Source organism: Esox lucius, chromosome 23, assembly GCF_011004845.1.
Source record: "Esox lucius isolate fEsoLuc1 chromosome 23, fEsoLuc1.pri, whole genome shotgun sequence".
Taxonomy (NCBI): domain Eukaryota; kingdom Metazoa; phylum Chordata; class Actinopteri; order Esociformes; family Esocidae; genus Esox; species Esox lucius.
Genome location: NC_047591.1, coordinates 6,788,094 through 6,804,871, shown reverse-complemented (window position 1 = coordinate 6,804,871; position 16,778 = coordinate 6,788,094). Strand labels below are relative to the sequence as shown.

The window sequence follows — 16,778 nt, the reverse complement described above, 5'->3', positions numbered from 1 at the left end:
GCTCAGTAAACTACAGGTTCCCGTCACACCCTGACCTGAGCAGCTGAAGCACCAATCTCGTCTTTCCGCAAACATCCTGTCCCATGTTCTTCTCTTCCATGGACATAAACAAGGGACAAGGCATACATCTGATAGTGTACAATAGACTATGAATAATAAATGCATTGCGGGTAGTTGGAAGACCTAATGCATTCTTGCCCATTAGCGCGTCATTCCTCGTGGTCTCTTAATCTCCTTCCTCCCCTCTCTGCTCGCGAGGAGGTCAAAGCGATGTATAGGACCCGCGGTGTCCTCTCCCGGAGTGACCGTACAGCAGCCAGAGAACCTCAACGACAGTGTCTCCCAGGCCTCAGTGGTCCGCCAGCTGACCTCTGACCCTAGCCGGGGTAGACGAGAGGTCTGCGGTTGAGGCTGACGCCCATCAGGTAAACAACCACCTGTGTCCAGCGGCGCTCCCAGGAGGAACCAGCTCTTATTAGGGGGTCGGGTGGCTCACCTCAAAGGCATGAATCTTTATAATGACAGAGGGAGCCGCAATCCGCATAGAAGGGATTCTCTCCACCTGTCTCACCCAGACCACCGATGTCGCCTTTTGGTCGCGCAGGGCCCTACAGGTGGCGGTGGCGGGCGCTATGGAGTGACTCCCTGCCTTGTTGCGTGGACATTTTAACAAATGCCTCATTTGCTCCATGACGCAGGCAGTCTCTGAAAAGTAATCATATTACCCAGAAGTCTGCCCTGACCAGGGGGGCTGTAAGGCGTTCTTTTGCACCGGGGCCAACAGCAGGAACAATCAAATTGAGTTTCCTCTAGAACAGAAGGGATCAGCAGACACTTCTGAAAAGGCTTTATGTAACCTGCAGACGTGGTGCAGGGAGGTCAGGCCACAGCTACATAACAAAGACAGGCTGGTCCAGGACCACAAAGCAGCCCACACCCGTAATAACCAGGCTAACTGCCTGGAGCAACACCACCTTGAGAGGGCAGGCAGGCAGAGCTGGGTTCCTCTGGCTGATTTGGGGCCAGTCATTTTCTATACAAGTGGTGCGTTTCCCTATTAGCCTTCGTGATCGGTCATTGTGAGGGTGTTTCGTGTGGGTTTTTCTCTGTTTGGGTGAAGGACGTCATTCTCTTCATTCTGCAGCAGACCAAGACACAACAGCAGGAAGTAACCAGGCCGACAGAGAACTTGCGGACATATGCCGAGGTTTCAGACAAACCAACACAGTGCAGTACAGCTACCAAGTATGTTGTGAATATAAACAGATCCAGCTCCAGTGCCTCTTCTTCAAAACAGTCTGCACCTCACAAGTAGCCCGAAGCACTCTGCAGGTCTGGCTCTGCTTATTCATATTATACTGTCTCCTATAATCAACACACTGACACACACACACACACTTTGGTGTTTTTGATGCAGAGACAACTGGTGCCACCCACCCTTCTTAAACACAGGCATTCCCCAGTCTTTATATATTTAACTTGTTAATTACACAGATCTGCACAAAGCGCCTCATAAATTCTGTCGTAAACCATCTTGGCTGCGTGTTCGCGCCAAGCTCTCTCCATTTTCAGATCTAAAGACAGCAAGCCAGATGGAACAGGTCAGACCTAGCCTTCACTAGGGACTGACACCATCTTCTCATACACCAAATCACAAAGAAATAAAGGAAGAAAAGCCTCTTGTCCTGCATTTGCTTTTTCTGTTTGCACAATATGAAAAAGTGGACTTTAGGGGGAGCAAATGAATTAAAAAAATATAAACTTGGGTTCTCACATCTGCCTGGAAGGGAGAGGACAGACAGCAGTTATGTAAACTCACTGAAGACTAAAGGTTCTAGTGCAAGTGGGAAACAAGACGGGATTATCTCAAGGTCTGCTCACTCGGCATGCGTCCTCCACAGAGGATGGGGTTAGGCTACTGCTGGCACTGTACAGCCCAGAAAGAGCAGGTCTGGAGAACAGGTTTGTTTAGTGTACTTTGCTGTTGGTTTACATTTTCTAACTTCCTTCAACACGGGTTAAAATGGAGGAAGCGTGGAACGTCAGAAAAGAACAAGTTGGACTGAAAGTGGTAGCAGACAGAACGGGATACAAAACTGACAACAATCAGGAAGTGTGACACAATAGTTGAGGAACCAAGTTGGGGGAGGGGGGGGGGGGGGCTAATGGGAGAAGGTGGGAGAGGGGGCAAGACAAGGTGGGAGTGGAAGGGTGGGTGGAGAATGGATGAAGTGGTCAACAAAAGTCATTGGAACACCGTCCTGTCAGTCGACCCTTTAGGGAAGTTGAAAACCAGCCTCGCTAAGTGTACGTGAGATGGACTGCCGCTGCTACTGATGAACATGGACTCTTATGCAAAATATAGCCGACAAGACAGATTCAACTAAAAGGAAAAATACTTGAACCACCAGCAACAGCCAAGTTGGGAGAGGGCCAGTCCCAGTATGTACCTACCATCTCATACTAGCGTCTGGGTTATCCTCGTGTCCAGACAGAGCATGGGGCTTCTGCAGCCTGATGTAGACCGACCAGGCTGCAAGGTTCTGCCTCTCTGCTGGACACAGCCCACCCACCTCCTCCGTCCGGAAACAGAGCACTCAGAGACAGAAATACTTTCTCTCTTGTACGGTGTCCAAAACACCCGGTGCTCATTTGTCCACCAGCTTTCAGACAGCCTTCTCTGCGACGGAGGGTTTGCATGGCAGATGCTTGTTGGGGCAACGCATGCTCCTCGCGTTCTTTACTTCAGTTTGTCGTAAAGTTTGGGTGCGCTGTTGTTGAATTCGGAGCGGAAAAACAGCGGCCCTCTCTTCCTAGACCGCCACTGGGTTAGATTAGGGCAGACTCACGTGGTGTCTGGTTCAATCCCGCATCTACTAAAACCAGACCATTTCAAAACATTACACCTACAGTTATGACTAATGTATGGGACAGCTAGACATGGGTGCTGAAGTGCACATTAATGACCTATGGTTTCATATAGAGACAGAATGGGGGTGGGGGCTGTGAGATTCAGAGAACAGTATTAGCTGGCCACTGGGGAAACAAACTGGCTGGGTGATATTTTAAGTCCCTGTCACTCTGAAGCTGTGTCGGACGTGGGGTGTTCTTGCTTCCGCGTGTCTGTTGCAGCCGTTTCCCGAAAGCGCAGAGCTTTCGGGGCCTCCATTTCCCTGCCTGAACGTCTCTACGAAGAGGTAAACAGACTCAGAATACGATGCAGGGGAAACATGGACCCAAAGCAAACTGAATGGAAATCATCCCACGGCATTAACCATTGGCCAAAAGGACACGTTGACACTAAATGACTGAGAAAATAAGGAAGAAACCCACTTCCTAGCAATGGATGACAGAGTTAGCTGAAATGAAGGAAAGTCATTCAATTCTCTGAAACCAAATCAAAAATGTGATGTGGTAGTGGAATATGGCAAGAGAAACGATTCCATGTTGTACAGTACAGAATCCATCAGGAAGTCCACATGGTAGGTTTGACCAGGAGGAGGCTTAACAGCAGACTACAAAATGAGATCAGCCGCGTGACATTTAACTCACAATAACACCATTGACAAAACAGTGGGGACGGGGACACCATTATGCTTATTAAGCAAAACCCTTGATGGCCATAGTGTCTCACATTGTCCACAGCCTGGCATTGGAGACTGCCAGGGTCAGGAGCAACACACACACACACATTAAGTGAATACAGTTAGTGACAGCGAGGACAATAACTGTTACATTATTGCCGAGTCTCGAGTCGAAGATACAGACTGGACTAATGATCAGTACAGAAATGTAACTAGTTATGAGTTCCAGGCCACATAAGTCAGGAGTACCAACCCAATCAGGGGCTGAGGGTTTCACAAGAGGACCTCTAACATGCAATACAGTTAGAGGTCCTCATGTGAAGCTGACTAAAAGATCCCACGTGCTGGTTCTGAAATGTTTGAAATACACGTGCCACAGTTATTGCACTAATTTCCTACTATCAAATTAGCCTCATAAAAATGAAAAAAATCCAGTATGGATACAGCGTAATACATTTTACTAGACTTAAAGTAAGCACATGAAACGGCTAACCAGCCAACGAACTACGTCTGAAATAGAGATTTCACTGCATGCTAACCTGTGTAGCTAGCTATCGCAACAACCAACAGGTGCCTTACTTGAAGAAAGCACAGTAGGTAGCAAGTGAAAGTGTCATAAACGAATGTACCTTGCACTGGGTTGGTTTTCCTGACGGCTTCTTGAAGAACGATGTTCGGGCGGTGAAAAAATACTCTTCAGAGTCCTCCTCTAAACTACTGTAACCACTACTCATGGTGCTAGTCCACGTCATTGAAAGACACAAACACTCTCTTCAAACCTGTCCACATCAAATAGAAAAGAAAACCAGACCATAACAACAAAGCAACAATTTGAAAAGAAATATGGCTAAAACGTGTCTTCGTAAACGCCACAGCGTAATAAAACAGAGGAAACTTTCCAACGTCCAACCGCCCGAATCCTCCGTTCACTCCCGAACAGAGAGAACACTCATCGCCTCGGAAAGTTCCAACTAGCGAGCGGCTGGCCACACTGAGTCGACAGTCAGCCACACAGCAATGTAGACACGCCTACTAGAATTCATTGGAAGTCCTTCCATCCAATCACCTTTGAATTTTTCGAATTTTGGTTTTGCATAAGATAAAATATAGTGATTTTGTCAAAATATAGCAACCATGATAATTATTGCTGCAACATTTGTATTGAGGTCCTGTACCCAAAATATTTATATTGTCTGCCTACCCTTCACTCGTTCACTCACACACCTGATCTAGACTGACATGTTGAGCACTCTTGCTCATCATCAAATAACATGGATAAATCTGCAAATTCAATGCATTAGGCATTCTACTACAGACAACATAACATAGTCAATATTTTCACTTACCCCAATGAACATGCAGCACAATATAGCCAGCTCTCTTACTTTCCTTCCCTGTAACATGCTCGTGCTGCTTTACTAGCGGTGTGTGTTGGAAATGTGTGTGTGTGTTTGTGTTGTTTACATATAAATGACCACTGCCCAGTGGTGATGTTAGGCCTATAGGATCTTTTATGAATAGCCCTGGATCTCAAGTTGAATAGCCCCGGATAATTCCGATCACGCATTATGACATTGTAGACGTGTAGGCCGCTAGCATGTACATCAACATTTTCCGCATGTACTTTCAAAACCCTGTAGTTTCCGTCTCGGGCGTGGGGGTGGGCTAAGCCCTGAATGTATTGTGTTCCTAGCAACGCCAATGCCACAGCCTATTTGTCAAAAACCCAACTATAGCTTAAAATCTGAATATCACAATACACATTTATTTTTTTGTCTTGGTATAGCTGTATAGCCAGCCACCCGTATAGAGTTACATGTCCAAGGACTGGATTCTGAAACTATGCAGAAGACATTGTCAGCTATCACAAAAGAGAACCCTGTACGAGAACTCTTGTTCAACTGCATTCTCACCTTTCAATCCCAACTAACAAACGCACTGGTCATAATGACCCTGGGTCCATTTCCGCCAAACCAGTACAGCGGACCCACTTAGTTCTGTAAAAGTTTTGCCTGAATGAGGAAAGGCTTTATAAAAAAACACTCAAATTAAAGTCTTCATCTAGAGATTCTCTGAGAGCCATCCGGGTGGGTTGGGTACCTAGCCAGGGAGAAACCACTCACTGGTCCTAACCTTCATTCACTGGTGTGATTGTATATTTTATAAGAATCCATAAACATTTAGAAAACACATTCTGAAAACATATGATCTTGATTTTCTCATTTTCTTGTTTGATTGTGGGGAGGAAAGATGTCTCCAGAGTTAATTTGACTGTAAAAGTGTAATATTTTTTTATTTGTGTTTTAGCTTGGTAGTGGTGTATTTAGAGTCTAATAAATTTGTCTCTGTCTGCAAACACAAAACCCTTTACTACAATACTAAAGAGAGCAAAGAAATACTACTTTAACTGTCACTTGCATGCAGAACCTTCTAAATCTGATTTCAGTTGCCTTGTTTGTTGCATTTACATGTTACTATATTTTTACCTGTTTTGCTTATATGTCTCTGACCATTTAGTCCCATATGCACCAGCATGTACCTTGAGGTCCTCGGTCAGAGGCCTGTTGTCTGTTTCAGTCTCGACTGAAAACTAAAGGGGACAGAGCATTAGCAGTCAGGGCCCAGAGGCTCTGGAACAGCTTGGACATCAGGTCGGCTAAATCTATATTTTGCATAATCTGTGAAAAGTCCCTTCTTAAAACATAATTTTATAGGAGTGCCTTTCCTGATTTTAACTGACTTAATTTCTTCTTTTAACTGTATTTAAATTTCTTAAGTAGTGTCCTTGCTTTTATCACATATCTTGTTATTTGCTTTATGCATATTTTATTGTCTTTGCACTGTGAAGCACTTTGTAACATGATTTCGAAAAGTGCTCTATAAGATTATTATTATTATTATTATATTTTAAAACACTAATATCATAATTACAGCAAGTCCAACCAGTGACAAGAAGGCTCTACCAGTGTCAGCTTCTGGTCAAATGTAACATCTGTAATAAGACCAGTTCCTAAACCTGACCACACCCTGCCCATACTATGGCAGCCTTCTTGGGGGTTTTGAAGGGACAGACCTAATTTAAACCCAAAGTGCAGAGGAGACCTAAAAATAACCCAGGAGCAGCAGAGTTGGAACAGCCAAACCACACTGCCTGGCCAAAGAAGATTCTTACAGCTGGACGTCTCTACTGTCCAATTTGCCTTTCTCGCAGTTCCAGAGCGCAATGCCAAGCGTTCTGTCAAAAGGAAGCTTTACTCTCCATTATAAACCAGGTCATATTAATCCTGCATGTCGGAGAGCTGTGTTGTATGAAGCGGTATACCTCATGTATGACATGACATAACTTCTCTGTTCTACTTGTGTTGGTGACCCGTTTGTAAAAGTAATTAGGAATATATGTATGTGTGTATGTATGTATATCCAGGTACTCTTACAATGCCACATGCCTAACAACAACTCTTGGCCATATGCACACCACCTATTGCTTAATTCGAAACCCATCTTTCATTAAAAGTTAACTGGTGGATACAACCCAGGACATCTGCTGGTCGGGTGGAATCCTAAGCACTGGAATGATTGACAGTCAGTGACTACTTTAGTTTTCATTTCTGTAGGACTCTGTAGGGTTAATAAAAGAGGTACTGTACAGTCTGGTAGGAGCGCGCTGGCTCCTGTAAGGTGACTGGGAGCGTGTGAATCCAGAGCTGAGAATGTCTCAGACACATGGAAACTCATTCTCCTTCCCAACCCCCTCACACTCCCTCTCCTATGCCTGGTATAAGACAATGGACACTCAGCATGGACCCAGCCCCCCTTCCTAGGGACCTCAGAGAAAGAGCAGTCAGGCAAGCCAGGCCAAAGAGAGGTGAGCAGTCACTGGGTCTCTAGTCTCTGGCTGAGAGCCACAGCCCTCAGCACACATTACCCACATTCTTCTGCAGACGGGGGCTAAATGTTCTCCACGCCTGGCCTGTTTACTCTCTGCAGTTTTAGATCGATATTGGTAAAAAGGTGAAAGGTAAGGTGGCGGTGAGGTAAGAGGTGAGGTAAGAGGTGAGGTAAGAGGTGAGGTAAGAGGTGAGGTAAGAGGTGAGGTAAACGGTGAGGTAAACGGTGAGGTAAACGGTGAGGTAAGAGGTGAGGTAAGAGGTGAGGTAAGAGGTGAGGTAAGAGGTGAGGTAAGAGGTGTGAAAAGCTGAGAGGTGGATTTCAGGGAGGTGTAAAAAAAAAAAAAAAAAAAAGAAGCCCTACATCGCAAAAGGGAGTTTTTGGAGAGAGAGAGAGTGGTGAGAAAACAAATATTGTCACGCAGTCAGCCCACTCTATACAAAGGTATCTACAGGCCTACATGTGCAAAAAGAGTTTCAGAGCAAACAAAATGTTTTGTGAGATTAAATGAATGGTATAAAGTAAACTTGAGAAAATCTAAGTCTTTGCCGGTCACCTTCCAATTACCACTGCATGAATACAATGCCTTGCGATGTGTATGGTAGACATCAGAGTCTGCTGGCACAATACTTTCCATCGCAAAGGTGAATAGAATGTTATTTGAATTGAAATGTAGTCCTAATAACTGCTCTTGATAGACCCTCTAAAGAGCAGTCATCAATAAATGTGGGAGTCCAAATTTCCCTACCCATGGTTGACGTCATTGGTGTAGTAATATATCCTATTTTATGACAAGGAAGAACAAAGAATTATCCCAGAACTCGGTGAGTAATGCCCACATGAAACGAAAGAGGAATACTTTGCGCTGAATAGCTAGCAGATTCAGTTCCATCTCCAGGGGGCTGTATGAATTACACCCTGCCTCATTCTTTGTGGATCAACTTGACACCCTTTGGCAACATCTGAGGTGAGATACTGTATTTTATATTAACCTAAAATAGCAGTGGATAACTGTCCCGACATGCTAACTCAGCTAAGACAGGCTTGAGTAATGAGTGACTCTACATTGACTTAGGTGTGTTTCTCCTGAGGCACCACAGTCGTGTGTGTGTGGGGGTGGTTTAACATATCTACACTGTCTCACTCACGCTGAGGCCCAATAACTGACTAAACTACGGCTGTGTGCCATTGACCTCCTAAAAGCTGTTCATTTTATAGGATCACCTTTGTTCACTAAATACATTTACATACCCAGGATTCTGCTTGGTGTAAGGGTGCTGCTAATGATTGACAATACACACTTCCAGAATACACAATACACAAAATGTACACAAAGTTTTACAATGGGTGATGAACATATAAGGCGTTCCACTAACAAATGCCACAGGAATTATTATATACACTAGAACATGTGACAACTTTTTTGAGGTAGTTTTCTACTTTTCACAAGTTTATTAACAACTTTGAGTTCTTGGTTGTGTATGCACTACTGTATTTTAATCTGAACTACACAAACTACACCTCTGTTTTGCACTTCAAGTGGCAAACAACCTGGCATGGCAACAGTGACCCTGGAGAGATCAAAGGAACTGAAGTACTGTAACACAATCAGTCATTGAGCAGAGCCGCTACCCACAATCCAACACTGTTTGTTACCAAAACAAAGGCACATCAACAGAGGCAGACCAAGCCTATTCACTTCACAAGCCCTGTCATTCTCTCGAATCAAGTTTAATTTCAAGTTTTTCAAAGATCATTCAAAGAGAGTTTAGTGGTTGGATTTACACCATATACTGCTGAACCTGTATAATAGATAAGAGGGGATGCAAGTATAAATGGGTCTTTTATAGTGGAAGCTTATCAGTGGAGCTGTAGCCGTGGCAGAGAATGTATGTGTAGATAAGACGGGCAGAGTTCAAGGCAGTTTCATAAACATGAACACAAACACACCCCGCCGCGCACGCACACGCACGTACATTACGAATATCTTTCATAGTGGGGAAACAAAAGTTATTGATATTTAAAGTAAACTGTTTCCTAACTCCCCAAACCATAAACTTAACAACAAAAACCTAACTTCAATCCTAAACATAAGCCTTATTCTCTTATCCTATCCCCTAATCTGGAAATATATTAGTACTTTTTCAAAAGTTCCTTGTGTAACATCCTTCTATTCTCTCAAGGTAAGTAAAACGCAAGTACACACACAAATATGTAGAAATCTTTTTTTCAACATTCTATGTAGAAAAACTCAACTTCAGCCTACTACAAACAACAGATGACCAGCTGCTGCTAAAAGGTCTAATACTGGGCAGGTCAAGACTCGCCTGTAGGTGGATGCATTTTCCCTACTCCTCTCCTTTGCTGGCACGCTGGTGACCAGTGAGGCCTAACACTTATTTTTTCATCTTCTCCAAGTAAGGGGCTGATTTCGTGCAGGGAACACAATCAATTAATAGGTAGAAAAATATCTGTCAAAGTCTATGAATTTTTATATTTCATTAACCTAATCAAAAATGTTTTAAATGTTGGCTTTGGTAAATGTAGGTTTGCGGTTTATAGTGAGTCAGCCTTTTAACAGTAAAACATGCTGTTAAATCATTTATTGATGTTTTGAAAGTTCATTCAACGCAGTGAACAGTGGCTATAAAGACATTCAACACCATTCAGGATCCCTCCTACACTCTAACCCAAATTATTATGGTTACAATTTCACACAGGAGTGTTCACCATACACAGACAATCCCAGAGAAGTGGTGTTGATATAATCTGATAAAGGTGAACATGTTAGGAAAGACTGAATAACACTGTGTGTAGATTTGGCCAGTATACATCCAAGTTTAAAACCTGGACCAAAATACATAATGAAAACCAAAAATGTTCCATCCCTGAGACAGAGCGCCAATGCATCACACCCAAAAGTGAGAAAATCTAAATGTTCAACAACCGTGCAACCATTGCAAACAAGTTTGATTGCTGATACTAAACGTCAGGGTTAATCTTATAAGCATACTAAGTGAATTCTAAATGGTTAATTCCTCTCATCCTCTGTCTACTCCTGACGTCAAGATGGACAGACTGGCTCCCCTCCTCAAGAAACAAACATTTGACTCCATGACGAAAAAGAAACACAGAACTAAATCCCTTCTGTCCATCTTTTCCAAAACAGTTGATTATGCCTCTCAAGTAGTAGTCTCCTCAACTCCAACCAGATGGGTCACTCAACCGAGAAAACTCTCCTTCCTATCACAGAGGCCATTTTTACTGCCCAGATCCCCTGGCCTCATCCATCTAGGTCCATCTGCTGCTTTCCACTCTAATCACAATGACCCCTGTTAAAATGCCAGGTTTTTGTGATGTAAAAGAATAAGACAAAGATAAATCATGTCAGAAAATGTGCCACGTTTAATGTGAACAATTCAATTTTCGAGGGGGAAAAATGAAAACCTTACAATAACCTGGTTGCATAAGTGTGCACACCATCTTATAACTGAGGATGTGGCTGTGTTCAGAATTAACCAATCACATTTAAACTCATGTTAAATAGAAGTCTTTACATACCTGTCATGATTGAAAGTGATTCTGATTAACCACAAATAAAGTTCAGCTGTTCAGATTGTCCTGACATTTTCTAAGTTGCATCTCAGAGCAAAAGCCATGGTCCGCAGAGAGATTCCAAAGCATCAGGAGGGATCTCATTGTTGAAAGATATCAGTCAGGAGAAGGGTACAAAATAATTTACAAAGCATTAGATATACCATGGAACACAGTGAAGACAGTCATCAAGTGGAGAAAATATGGCACCACAGAGACATTACCAAGAACTGGACATCCCTCCAAAATTAATGAAAAGACGAGAAGAAAACTGGTCAGGGAGGCTTCCAAGAGGCAACATTAAAGGAACTGCAAGAATTTCTGGCAAGTACTGGCTGTGTGCTACATGTGACCACAATCTCCAATTCTTCATATGAATGGGCTATGGGGTAGGGTGGCAAGACGGAAGCCTTTTCTTACAAAGAAAAACATCCAAGCCCGACTGAAGTTTGCAAAAACACATCAAGTCCCCCAAAAGCACATGTGAAAATGTGTTATGGTCTGATGAAACCAAGATGGAACCTTTTGGCCATAATTCCAAAAAGTATGTTTGGCACAAAAACAACACTGCACATCACCCAATGAACACCATACCCACAGTGAAGCATGGTGGTGGCAGCATCAGGCTTTGGGGCTGTTTTTCTTCAGCTGCAACCGGGGCCTTAGTCAGGGTGGAGGGAATTATGAACAGTTCCAAATACCAGGCAATTTTGGCACAAAACCTTAAGGCGTCCGTAAGAAAGATGAGGAGAAAATTCACCTTTCAGCACGACAATGAACAGAAGTACACATCCAAATCCACAAAAGCATGGCTTCACCAGAAGAAGATTAACGTTTTGGAATGGCCCATCCAGAGCCCAGAACTGAATCCAATTGAAAATCTATGGGGTGATCTAAAGAGGGCTTTGGACAATCTTTCCTCGCAATCTGACAGATTTGGAGCAATTTTGCAAAGAAGAGTGGGCAAATATTGCCATGTCAAGATGTGCCATGCTAATAGACTCTTACCCAAAAAGACTGAGTGCTGTAATAAAATCAAAAGGTGCTTCAACCAAGTATTAGTTTAAGGGTGTGCTCACTTATACAACCAGGTTATTGTGAGTTTTAAATTTTTCCCCCTCGAAGATTTCAGTTTGTTTTTCAATTAAGTTGTTCACGTTATAGGTCACATTAAAGGTTCTGACATGATTTATCTTTGTCTCATTCTTTTACATCACAAGAACCTGGCATTTTAACTGGGGTGTGTAGACTTTATATCCACTGTATATTAATAAAAAAGTTTGAAAATAAGTGAGTTTTTTTTTTTTACAATAGGTAAGTGTGTGTGTGTATATACACCGAACAGCCATAACATTATGACCACTGACAGGTGAAGTGAATAACACTGATAATCTCGTTATCATGGCACCTGTCAGTGGGTGGGATATATTAGGCAGCAAGTGAACATTCTGTGCTCACAGTTGATGTGTTAGAAGCAGGAAAACAGGGCAAGCGTAAGGATCTGAGGGCCAAATTGTGATGGCTAGACGACTGGGTCAGAGCATCTCCAAAACTGCAGCCCTTGTGGGGTGTTCCTGGTCTGCAGTGGTCAGTACCTATCAAAAGTGGTCCAAGGAAGGAAAAGCTTTGAACCGGCGACAGGGTCATGGGCAGTCAAGGCTCATTGATGCACATGGGGAGAGAAGGCTGGCCCGTGTGGTTCGATCCAACAGACGAGCTACTGTAATTCAAATTGCTGAAAAGGTTAATGCTGGTACTGATAGAAAGGTGTCAGGACACACAGTGCATCACAGGTTGTAGTGTATGAGGCTGTGTAGCCGCAGACCAGTCAGGGTGCCCGTGCTGAAGAAGGTGGCCTGGTCTGATGAATCACGTCTTTTACATCACATGGATGGCTGGGTGCGTGTGTGTCACTTACCTGGAGAACACATGGCACCAGGATCCACTATGGGAAGGAGGCATGTCGGCGGAGGCAGTGTGATGCTTTGGGCAATGTTCTGTTGGGAAAACTTGGGTCCTGCCATTCATGTGGATGTTACTGTGACACGTACCACCTACCTAAGCATTGTTGCAGACCATGTGCACCCTTTCATGGCAACGGTATTCCCTGATGGCATTGGCCTCTTTCAGCGGGATAATGCGCCCTGCCACAAAGCATAACTGGTTCAGGAATGGTTTGAAGAACACGACTACAAGTTCAAGGTGTTGACTTGGCCTCCAAATTCCCAAGATCTCAATACAATTGAGCATCTGTGGGATGTGCTGGACGAACAGGTCCGATCCATGGAGGCTCCACCTCGCAACTTACAGGACATAAAGGATCTGCTGCTAACGTCTTGGGGACAGATACCACATTACACCTTCAGAGGTCTAGTAGAGTCCATGCCTCGACGGGTCAGGGCTGTTTTGGTGGCAAAAGGAAGACCTACACAACATTAGGCAGGTGGTCATACTGTTATGGCTGATCGGTGTGTGTTTATATACACACACACACAGTAAAAAAAACACTGGAGTATATTGGACACCAATTCAGACGAAAGCACAATAACTCTGAAATAATCAGACATATTTGAATGTTTTTGTGTTTCTGCTTATAATCAAATGTCAGCCAATATATTGGTGCATCCCTAGCTCAAAGCCTAACCAATCACTAGCAACGTTTTTTGGTTGCATATACTGTGGACATCCATCAGTGTCCAAAACACATCAAAGGCTAGGGACCAGCACGACCAGTGTTTCAGCAGGTTAGGAGGAAAGCACAGCCCCGTCCCTACACACAGACACTGAATGCAAAGCACAAATAAGATAGAGTTAAAACAGTCACTGGAGTCAGCATCAGTGGTTTATCTGGATCCAAACATCGCTGAGATTATCCCTCATTCCACTCGGATTATGCGCAGGGTCTGATTAGATGCTGGCTCTGTCAACAACGTGGCCAACTCTTCTCCACAGGTAACACAATGATTCACTGATTACACACCAGACAGGCGGGGGGAGGAAACGCTGAGACAACATGGGAAATGAAGTGCTGATTAGAAACAATGATAGCCTACAGTTACATCATCGAACAGTGGAGGCAGACTTGGAAGTCAAAATACACGCAGAGATGTTGATTGGGGGGCATGATGGGATGATGTGTTAGGGTTTTTGTTCCATGCTGCTATAGAGCACTCAGAGATGAACTAAAAATGAACATTGAGAGACTAGGAAGTAGCTGACCATGGGTGTCTCCCTGAGGAAATGAACAGTGAGTAGTAGAGGCCAAGATTCCAGCTTAGCAGTGTCTGCATGCCTAGAAAATCATTTGATCCAAACGGTCACAAAATGATTTATTCTGATGGGAAACTCGTGTCTGTAATATTCAGCTGCAGTCAGGAGGTACCCTCCGGGATTTCTGGGGATTTTAAACATATTTATCAACCTAGTTTGACACCAAAACGGGAACACTGAGACAGTCAGAACACCCACTCCATAAAACAGTAACACGCTGAACTCACTAAACTCTGACCCAGCTTCTTTGCAACAACCATGTAGCAATAAAACCTAAACACTGCTGCACCAAAATCCCGTGGAGTAGATCAGAACCAGATTAGAAATGTGATGTTGACCTCAGTAACCACGTCTTCCTTAACTGTGTATTTCTCAACGTTCCCGCAGATGAGGAAAGGTTACCAAAAGGTGAACTATCTAATGCTCATACACTGTACGCAAGAACATTTAGCAGATGTTCTTCTGACTTCTTGGTTCAGAGTTCTTGGAGAACGAAGCCAGAGGCGTGTCAATGCGACATGTGTCAGTACAGAAGAGCGGCCTGTTAGCGATTAACAAAGTGAAAGTGGAAAATGGAGTCTCGCTAGAGTTCAGGGGTATTTCCCCTCCACATCGTTTCATAACCCGTGGGGTCACTAAGGAAACGGACAGCTATTTCTGTTGGCAGCATCGAGCTGTCGAGGAATATTAATTCAGCATGATGTCTAAAGCCTTGTTTGATTTATTTTGAGGGTTTTCCTGCCCTCTTGTACTCTTCACTTTGGCCCACAGCTTATTAATCACAGCAATTGGGTGGATTTGAGATCCGAGGGGATGTTTTTAAGAGTGATAAGGTGAGTCGGCTCTGATAAGGGTGGATAACAATGCCGTATGGCATGATGGGAGCTGCCCGATTAGGTGTAGCAGGTAATAACATACCATATGCCGACTTAGAAAGAGAAGAAAAGGAATCAGAGAGGAATCTGTTAGTCGGAGACCCTGGGTGCAGCCTCAAGTCATTCCTCCACAGATAAAGAGGTCTGTGAAGGTTTGCCAAGAATGCACTTAACATCACCGTCGTTTAAGGTTAAAGACCAACAACTTACAGAGACCCTCCTAAGCTAATACAGGAGGGTTAATAAGCAGCAATGAAGACCTGGGGGAATGCATTTCAACATTCTACTTCTAAGGACCAGTTTCACCAAGTCCCAATGTTTGACCTTCCCATCAGAGAGAAACAGGAAGTGGTCCTATTATTTACCACCCCTGTACCTTAGCCTGTTAGAAGGCAAGGACACACATGCCTCAGCCTATCAAAGAGCAGTAGGGGACGTGGGCAGTCAGAGTTCAGACATGTTGAGGAACAAACAATAATCTACAGCTAACAATACATTTACTAACCAAACACACATTAACTAATTTAACAAATCAATAACAGCACACAGATTAAGTACACAGGTGTCTCTGTGTGTCATTTCTTGTGTTAGTGAGTTTGTATTGCGTTCATAGCTTTCTGTTTTGAGTTCAATGTGAATCATGTTCCTATACTGGGAAATGCACAGTGCCCTGTCCAGCCATTTCCAATGAGTCCATTTCAGATCTACGTCCGGACGTAGTCCCATGACAGCAGTCTGGGTCGGACCGACGTTCATCTCATTACTACTCAGTCATAGTTGACCGAATGATAAAGTCCAGACCAGGACAACCGCTGCTAAACCAAATTACTGATCTGTTCAATCTGCCAAAGACATTAGAGCTGCATGACCGGCCGAGAGCTGCCCTAGATCAAGTCTTACTCCAAGTTGTGTTGAGCGTGAAAGGTCACCTGCTAGTTTTAAATGTCACTATGCGTCGGCTGGCAGCCATTATGGGTAATTACTGTAAACTAGATAATCTCAACTGCCATCGGTGATTCATCTGCTGGTATAGGTACTGTCAGACACACATACCAGAGAAGACAACACTAGGTATTGAGTTCGTAATTACGTTTTTGCAGAGAGACATTACGGAGGATTCCTGACAATGTCTTAGTAGTTTATTTCAGACTACTCTAACCTGGGATACATAGCTCACTGTTTTCCTCTGCCCTGTGTACAAGTTCTCTCTCTGAGACATGACACGGTTTCATATCAAATCAAAGTTAGACAGATAGACTGGTCCTCTAGTCCGCTGGGAGGATTGAGGTTTTTCTGGTGATGGGAGGTCACAAGTAAGAAGGTGGTCAATACCATCCAATATCTGACACAGCCACACACACACCAGAGTAACACTCCCTGTTCAGCCCTGAGCCCAGGTTTCTGCTGATCAAACCTTTCTTAGACAACCTCTCACCACTAAAAGTGTCCCACTGCAGTGTTGAAGACTGACAGAGATATACAAAAATGGGTCCATTTGGCACAATGCCTTCAGCCGTTCCCTGAGTGAACTACACTCAGTACATGCTAACATGATTACTGTATGGCT

At 43.8% G+C, this 16,778-nt stretch overlaps 1 protein-coding gene across 3 annotated transcripts in view; it reads right to left on the bottom strand.

Annotated features, from left to right (window-relative positions):
• The window catches only part of rassf3 (Ras association domain family member 3), a 44,013-nt gene that overhangs the window by 18,242 nt on the left and 8,993 nt on the right, over positions 1-16,778 (bottom strand). Inside the window, exon 1 of one of the 3 annotated variants that reach the window (XM_010903612.4) lies at positions 4,214-4,575. The exons of the other annotated variants lie outside the window; for them this stretch is intronic. Within the exon in view, the coding sequence (XP_010901914.1) occupies positions 4,214-4,336 (123 nt within the window). The 5' untranslated portion in view covers positions 4,337-4,575. Of the gene's footprint in view, positions 1-4,213; positions 4,576-16,778 lie in introns of those variants that run through there. 3 annotated transcript variants of the gene reach the window in all.